This window comes from Daucus carota, chromosome 2, assembly GCF_001625215.2.
Source record: "Daucus carota subsp. sativus chromosome 2, DH1 v3.0, whole genome shotgun sequence".
Classification (NCBI taxonomy): Eukaryota; Viridiplantae; Streptophyta; class Magnoliopsida; order Apiales; family Apiaceae; genus Daucus; species Daucus carota.
Window position 1 is genome coordinate 56,965,643 of NC_030382.2, and position 8,683 is coordinate 56,974,325.

Here is an 8,683-nt window from a genome sequence, read left to right on the forward strand (position 1 = left end):
TATATAAAAATAATTTATTTTAGTTAAAAAGAATAATTGGTTTTATATATAGATAGGCCCGTAATTCGGTGCAAAACCCGACCGCCCGACCAATATAATAATACTCCCTCTATTTTTTATTATTTGACGTTTAGACTTTTGGCCCACATCTTTACGTATAAATATGTCGCCCATGTCCGTATTAATTGTAAAAGATTAATTTTTTAGTTAGAAAATTTATGAAAAGATAATATATTTTAGTTAAAAAAAGTAATTACCATGTTTCTCAATGTTATTTTAAAAGATTAAGTTTTTTAGTCAGAAATATAAAAAAGATAATATATTTCAATTAAAAGGATTAATTGGTTATATCAATAGGCCCGTATTTTAGCCCAAATTAAAAAAGATAATTGGTTATATAGATAGGTCCAGAATAATTGGTTATATAGATAGGCCCATATTTTGGCCCAAGTACTGACCTACCAAACTTTTATTGTTTCGATTTTAAAAAAATTATTAATTGGTTATATAGATAGGCCCGTAATTTGGCCCAAATTAAAAAGAATAATTAGTTATATAGATAGGCCCGTATTTTGACTCAAGTACCGACGATTTTAAAAGAATTATTAATTGGTTATATAGATAGGTCCGTAATTTGGCCCAAATTAAAAAGAATAATTAGTTATATAGATAGGCCCGTATTTTGGCCCAAGTACCGACCGACCAAACTTTTAATGTTTCGGCTTTAATAGTATAGTATAGATATATGTTATTAATATTTTATAAAATATTATATATATAACTATAGGATATGTATTTATATGGAAATTTGCTTGTGCTATCTCCGAATTCCTAATCTCCAAACTTTTCAAAAAAATTCTTCATAGTTTCTGTTCCGGATTAAAAAGAATTTGACACTCCAATTCAAAACTCGAATAACCAAATCAGACACGTTAAACATATTCTTCCTAGTTTGCATACAGACTTGTACGCTGTCTGTATCAGGTATTTTACGCAAAGATTTAAATCGGATTTACTTTGTACATGAGAATTATTTTCACCGTTACATCAGTCAATCACATTATAATTAACGTAAGCTTAAATTGGGAGCATGGGAATCCCAGAAAATTTAGGAGGGATTTAATACTATACGTAATCGGTGATACGCGTATTAAAATGAACAAAATATCAATTCCCTCAGTTGTGAGGCATTGACCAAAAACTTCTGGAAACATATGTAATTATGTATCAATTCTGAAGACGGCATGTTTGCTTTTCGGCAAGTAATTTAGTTTTGAACTATTATCGCGTAGTCGGGAATGGGCGCTGAACTAGTAGTTAGGGGTGAACACGGGTTAGGTTGGCCGGGTTAGTGGTGAAAATTCAACCCAACCCAATTTAATCGGTTTATAAAAATTCGAATCCGTTAACCCTCAAAAATATTTCCAACCCAATCCTATTATTCATACGTCCGGTTGGGTCGGATAGGATCGGGTTTATCGGGTTTTATCATTATATCTTTCTCTAGAGAAGACGGAAGATGCATCATTTTGAGAGGCAGGTAAATCATTGTTTGTTGTAGTGTTTGAGACTGTGTTTAGTATGGTGGTTCCAGTGGGAGTAGAGGTGTTAAATTGAGAATCCCAGAGACATAGATGTACATTTGCTTTTCAACTCCACTCTCTGCTATGGTGATTAACAAGTACAAAATAGACAAACAGATTTAAACTACTAAGCTACATACAGATTGTGATTAAATAAACAAACATCTTGTATTTGCATAATAATCTAAGGATGGTTACGAACTATTATTAATAAATTTATCAATATTTACGAAGAAATTAACATAATAACAAGTTATGAACTAGAAGCATAGAGAAATTAACATAAAAGTAGACTATGTTATTTTAAACGGGTTGGGTTGGGTTGGGTGCGGGTTAAAAAATTAAAAATCCTGACCCAACCCAATCTATTCGGGTTAATAAAAAACGAACCCAATTACTTCTCGGTTTGGAACGGTTCGGTTTGGTCGGTCGAAATAAGGTGCAGGTTGGGTCGGTTTTGCGGGTTAAACGGTTTTTTGTTCACCCCTACTAGTAATTCATGTCTAAATTTTATCAGCGATTCCTTCCCCCAATCATTTTTAGTTGGATATTACTGCATCGTAGGAGTTAAAAATAATTCGCTAAACTAAAGTTAATAAAACTAAACTTGTAAGGGATTTTAGAATGTAATGAAACAGTAAAATATTGTATTTTGATAGAAATGGTTAGTACATCTCCAGCTATGTAGAGCTAAAAATTATTACTGTAATACATATTATAAATAAAAAATATAAAAATTATATAAAAAATCTTGACTAAACTAATTAAAATAATTTTATTTAAACTAAACTAATCATTACCTATACTCAATAGTAAAAATATGTAAAAAAAGGTTGAGGTAATGATAATTCGGTCTTTCTAATGTGTGCCCAAGGGCACACAATAAGCACCAACTTTCATGCAAATGACTTGTTTTGATTGGTGGAATTGATGTGAATGCAGGGGGCTATTTACATTTATTATCCATATACCAATCAAAAGCTAGTATTGTCATGGATGTTAGTGACTATTGTGTGCCCTTGGGCACACCATAGAAAATTCGATGATAATTAATCTATAAAAATCAGGATATTTTATTAACCATTCATGTAAGTTAAACGTGAGTAGTTTACATGATCAGTTACGTATATTATGAATTTATAGAACAGATATAGTAATAAGATAATAGTAAGGAAGGTTCGAAAGAATAATATTTTTTTGACCGAATGCAAATCCATTCTATTAAATTAAAATAAGTCTAGTCGGACAACTCCCCAACTAACAATGCAATCAGGTTGATAAACAATAAAACGAGCTAAACAAATAGCCACATTGTTTCCAGACTGCTTAACAAACTGAATTCAAGGATTCTTGAAATTGAAAATGAATACAAAGGCTTCTCGAGTAATCCAGCCTACATCAATCCCGAAAATGGTAGCTTCACAATTGACCTTCACAAAGTTCCATGGCTGTTGCGGTGTTCAGACGACTCAGTTGTAAAAACTAAGCAATGAGGAACAAGGGTCCTCGAATAATGAACAATTATAATTTGTGAAAGGTGAGCACATGCGATCGCCACCGTTCCAAGCATACCCCAGCTATCTACATGCCGGAAGCCAGCTATAGACATGCCGAAAGTATTAATGATGCGATAAGCCATATCTCCCAAAACTCCATCACAATTATTCTCATTGATAACACAGAACGACATATCAACGCAGAATCACCCAAGAATGGGGTACTTAATCAACACACGCCAAAAGGCGAGACGGGAAAACACATTCGGATCTTTGATTTCAAAAGATCTGATTTATTCAGAAAACAATCAAGCCCAAACTCAAATCCGAAACAGATCCGAGAATAAAACTCGATTGGAATCTTCGAGGTTTAAGCAACACTCGATTTTATTGAAAAACAAAAAGCTAGTAAATAGTGGAGAAGATGGGAGAGCGAAAATGATTTGGTGGATGAAGATGATGAAGGTGAAGAATGGAGAAGTGACGGCTAGTTTTGGGAGTCGACTCTCAAAACCATAATTTAAGAGAGAATTGTAATATCCAACATGTCTAACCAAACACGTTTGTGTTACTTCCCGGATATTTACTGTAGATAGGAAGTACGGGGATCCCATAATTTTCCTTAACATAACACTATAACAGGGTAGCATTGCTTCAACTAAAAGTCAAAGACCGGGAGTAGTGGAAGTTTGCGAGTTGGACCACACTCTTGACACGTTTTACTTGCTGTGCTGCACGCCTGCACTGTACTACCAATCTACCATCCCGTTATTTGGATACTGCACCTAGAGGTGGCAAAATATGGTTTTGGTTTGGTTTTGGTTCTTATAAAATAGATTTGGTTTGGATAAATGAACCAAAACCATTTTCAAACCATATATTAATAAATATGGTTATGGTTTTAGTTTGAATTATGGGTAACTAGTTTAGTAAGTAAAAATAAGTGTTATATAATGATTACTAAATATAACACACTCAAATGATAATATAATGAATACTAAATATAACAATAATGTGTTTGAGTGTGTGAGTTGGTGTAGTGGTTCAAGTTTTTGGTTTCTCCAAGTAAGGTCATGAGTTCGAATCATGAGATGTGCATGTGTGATAACTAGCAAAACAAAAGAAAGGAAAGGAAAGGAAAAGAACATAATAGTGTGTGGAGAGAGTTATAAAAAATCTTAAAAATGAGACAAAATGTGGTTAGATCCATATTTTGTGAGAAATGTGAGACTAAAAACCAAACCAAATCCATTTTCCAAATCCACAATTTTGGTTTGGTTTGGATTGGTTTAATGGTTTTGCAACCATATTGCCACCTCTAACTGCACCTTCCGATTATTTTTTCCCTTCCATTCCATAATCCATATGTTGGGATTGTTCATAAGAAACAAATTATTAGTTTAGTTTAACCATTCAACCATGATTTTGATTTGTACTCATGTACGCGTTTATTGTGTTTTTTGTATTATAAAATACTATTATAAAAATGATATACAGGTGACAATTCAAAATAAAAATAAATATTTTTAATATTTGAATTATATAATTTAAAATCTTTAAAAATAATAATATAAAATATTTGATTTAAATATATTTTTAAAGATTTTTAATATTTTTTTTTCTTTTTGTATAATTTTATATAACTTCCCCCGACATCTACCTATATAATACGTATTATGATGGTGATGATAAAGATGGGCAGAGGCATCGAATGGCGAAGAGAGGCGGGGATGATTTATAATAATCACTTTCCTCCCTTGTTTTTTTTGTTCTTTTGTATATTTAATTCTAAATATGATTAAAAAATAAACCATAACAGGTTATTCAGTTCATCTTTTGTGGTATTTCTCTGCTAAATCACGAAACAATCAACTTAAAAAGCGAAAATCCGAGTCAACAAACATATAAGTAACGGACTAGTCACGGTTGATTGCACATACACTTTTAACTTTAAAAAATATTCATGTTGAAATTTTTAAATCATTCGTCGACCTTAAAGATTTATGTTCGGGAGGAGAAATTATGAGGTCCTCCTTTGTTACATAAACTAATAATTTCATATTTAATGTTTTGTATAGTTACTGAAATATGGTCGAAATTTCGGAGAGACTAAACTGTCATGTGAATATCATATATTATCTTGAGTGTATAGCTGTCATAAATTCATCTGAGGCGTGAATAAATTATTAAGATGTTCAGAGTATCAGTATCAATATAAATTCCCCAAGAATATCCTTTAGATAAGTTTAGCAAAAGGGTTTGAATTTCATAAAAAAGGTTATCGCTTCAGGCGATGCTAAAACTGCAGTGCAAGCAAGGGAACCAGAGCATTTTCCTTGTTGTAATTATAATATAACAATTATAAAAAGAGTAAATTGGGGATCAGTGATTAGTTTTTATTTTGTCATATCAAATTTTGCTGGTAAACTTTTTCGAATTTGTAATTTAATTACCAAATTTTATTTTTAATTTTTGAAAAGGTGGTTAACAATCGCTTCGAGCTAAAGTCTAGTCTAAAGAAAAAAAAAAATCATAATCTCACCATCATTTTTCAAAATTTAACCTCTTTTTTGTTAGAGCACAACAATATGTGATTCAAATATTAATTTTACTTTATTAAATAAGCGAGCCATCTCTGTAACACTGAAATATTAGTTGGGCTGCGGCCGAGTCAAGCTCAAACTGAAATCCCAGAGTTTCTTGGCCAGTTCTGGGTCCTTAGCCAGGGAAGTACTCCCCTTTAGACTTTTTAGATTATTTCCCATGAAATATTCACCACTTATACCAGCAACTTTAGGATTCAATGCCACATAGCAAGTAGTTGATGCACCCTGTATACAAGCAACCAAATTTTAACAGAACAGATTAAATTGCATTTTTTTATTGAGCCATGTTCGATGTTATTTGTTGTAATTATGATTATAAAGGAATGTCGAAGATATAATTACCTGATGTACATTTTTGAACACAAGTTTCCCGGTCACAAGCATGAACTCTGCAATTGAGCATTAATAACTAGGGGAAACTTAACATGCATAAATAGAGATGTGTTTGGATCGGAGATGAAAATGGGAAATGATTGATGAGAATGAGTATTTCAAAGAGTGTGAAAGAACTGATAGCGAAGTTTCAATTCTATATTACAATTCAAACACAAGTTTTGAGGTTCGGATTCTTATTAACAGGGCTCATTGACTATGAACCAAACACTCCAGGGATTTAGCTACAAATCGCTTTCTTGGCGAGATTATTGTGACTTATCTTTAGAGAAACACGCATAAGAGCAAGTCCAACACTATGCTAAAAGGTTCCCTAAAAATATTATAAAATAATATGTCTTAGTGATTTAGCACAAGATTTAGCACATGAGCTCCAATAGTACTCCTTATATTCATTCCCTATTATTATAATAATATTAAATAGTGGAGGAGAGAGGGAAAAAAAGAGAGAGAAATGATGTGAAGGAGAGAGAGAAATGAATATTTTAATGATAAAAATAGTTTAGAAGTGGCTAGCATATTCTAAAAATAGGGAAGGGGAGGCTTGTGCTAGTGATTTAGCACATCACTAGCATAGTGTTGGAGTGCAATTTTATCCCATATTCCCTATTTTTGGATTTAAGACTTGATTTAGCACACCTATTGGACTTGCTCTAAGGTCAGAGTACTTACTACCAATAGGGCCTTGCTTTTTCTGACTATTTGTAGCAACAATGCCAGGATGGAGTGAATTCGCAGTGATATTAACTCCTTCCTCCTGAAAATGATGGCGAACGAATGATTTAAGGTAAGAAAAAATTAGGGGAAATCAGGGTATATACTTCACGTATAAAAGACTGACAATTTATAAATTATAGCGCAAGAAGAATAAGATTGTAAGTTGTAACTCATACTTCACCTTCAAGCGCCTTGAAAGCTCAACAATGTGCAGCATGGTACATAGCTTTGATTGTCCATACGCATCGCTGGGATTGTAACTGGGATATAATACATAGTAGTTAAAAAGTTTAGAAACAAGTTAGCATAGAAATTAATGTGTGTTTGTGTGTGTGAAAATATAGGCATCAATGGTACACCTTGCTTCATCATTGATCTTGTCAAAACGAATCCCTTCTTTGTATCCATAAGCGTGCATTGCTGATCCAACATTCACAATTCTTCCTTCTATTCCGCTTTCACTTGCAGTTTTTTTCATAATATCCAATAAAAGATTTGTCAAAAGAAACGGACCTAAATGATTAACTGCAAACTGCTGTTCAATTCCGTCTTCAGAAAGGGTAAATGGAGGAGCATTAATCCCTGCATTGTTACTTCATGTGATAAAAACGATGTCAGGTTTTATTTTTTCTGTTTGCGACATATCAGCAAATGAAATTTAGTCGCCAATGGTGAAAACACTTCATACTGATATGTCGCAACTAACATCATTTATAATAATGGGTACTTGTACAAAAGGATCATAGCTCTTACATAAGAATGTTGAGGGGAAGAGACTTGGAGATATATTCTTCAACGAATCTTCTGATAGCGGCCTGCGAGTTGAGGTCTAATGCCATGACATCAATTCTAGCATTCGCCATTTTCTCGAGTAAATGTTGTTTAACTTTTTCACCAGCATCCACATTTCTCACTGCCATTATTACATGCACTCTGCGCAATGCGAGTACTCGTGCAGTCTCCAATCCGATCCCATTCGTTGAACCTAAATTCGTATATAAGATTAACAGCTACTTCAGTCATAAAACTAATTGTTGGGAACCAGTTATGATACCATGATGGAACCAGTCCATCTAAAATTTTAAGACGTCCGAATGGCTCAAAATAGATCTTATGTTATATTTCAACACTAATATCATAAAGATTTTTGCAATAACATCTTAATAGAACTAAATAGCTTAGATTGGCCTCCTGTTAATTTTACTCCAGCGAAAATAATATATATTTAAATCTAACGATAAATTAATAGGCTCAGGAACGACAAATTTTATTTTGGACAAAATGATTACCAGTAACGATGGCGGTAAGGCCACTTCCATCGATTCCTTTTGTGACATCCTCGGCGGTGTTATTGGCGGAGAAGCCAGATCGTCCTTTCATTCCAAAAATCCACATTATTTCGACAATTCGGTCTCTGGCTCCTTCCCTATGTTGCTTAAAGAAGGATGTGTTCCCTTAAGAAGGGATATGTGAGCTTAATTTTCCATTATGCCTCTAAGCTCTGTATACGTATGAATGTCACGAACAAAATGATGGTCTGGTTTAGGTTGGCTAAATCAACATTCCGAAGTTACAGAATTGAAAAGAAATTGACCTCACAAATAGACTAGATTCAAGCACAACTTAAAATGAGTTTTAACTATATATAGGGTGCATGAAGGCCTTAAAATAAAACATATGAAATGCTCAAATGCATATTGTGATATTTAAAAATTATGCATTGATCAGAGCATCTAAGTCCATGGCGAAACCTTTACTTGAGATACATTTGCGGTACTTAGAGCTAGCACAATGTACATTGGCAGTGCAGCTGATAGGCCTAGTGCCAAAAAACAAAAGAGATGAGAATGCATTATTTACTATCTGAATTCATGATCAATTTCTGTGA

General features: G+C 33.1%; 1 protein-coding gene across 2 annotated transcripts; it reads right to left on the bottom strand.

Annotated features, from left to right (window-relative positions):
* Positions 1-5,605: 5,605 nt before the first annotated feature.
* Positions 5,606-8,332, bottom strand: LOC108208393 (short-chain dehydrogenase TIC 32, chloroplastic). Of its 2 annotated transcripts, XM_017378927.2 has the most exons (7): positions 8,085-8,332; positions 7,549-7,780; positions 7,155-7,388; positions 6,977-7,055; positions 6,751-6,835; positions 6,028-6,074; positions 5,606-5,910 (listed from the first exon to the last, which is right to left on the bottom strand). In XM_017378927.2, exons 1-7 carry the CDS (start codon positions 8,188-8,190, stop codon positions 5,731-5,733), a joined length of 963 nt encoding a protein of 320 aa, XP_017234416.1. In that variant the 5' UTR covers positions 8,191-8,332; the 3' UTR covers positions 5,606-5,730. The 2 variants fall into 2 exon arrangements, with proteins under 2 accessions (XP_017234416.1, XP_063942434.1); XM_064086364.1 differs by lacking the exon at positions 6,028-6,074 and having other exon boundaries at positions 5,706-5,910; positions 6,704-6,835; positions 8,085-8,244.
* Between the last annotated feature and the right edge of the window lie 351 nt (positions 8,333-8,683).

What these genes read in the sequence shown, in the direction of transcription:
- LOC108208393 (XM_017378927.2), bottom strand. Translation starts at nt 8,190, where the DNA reads ATGTGGATTTTTGGAATGAAAGGACGATCTGGCTTCTCCGCCAATAAC. An exon ending in CCTTACCGCCATCGTTACTG is followed by an intron (nt 7,781 to 8,084) that starts GTAATCATTTTG and finishes ATACGAATTTAG; the next exon opens with GTTCAACGAATGGGATCGGA. An exon ending in CTTCCCCTCAACATTCTTAT is followed by an intron (nt 7,389 to 7,548) that starts GTAAGAGCTATG and finishes TATCACATGAAG; the next exon opens with TAACAATGCAGGGATTAATG.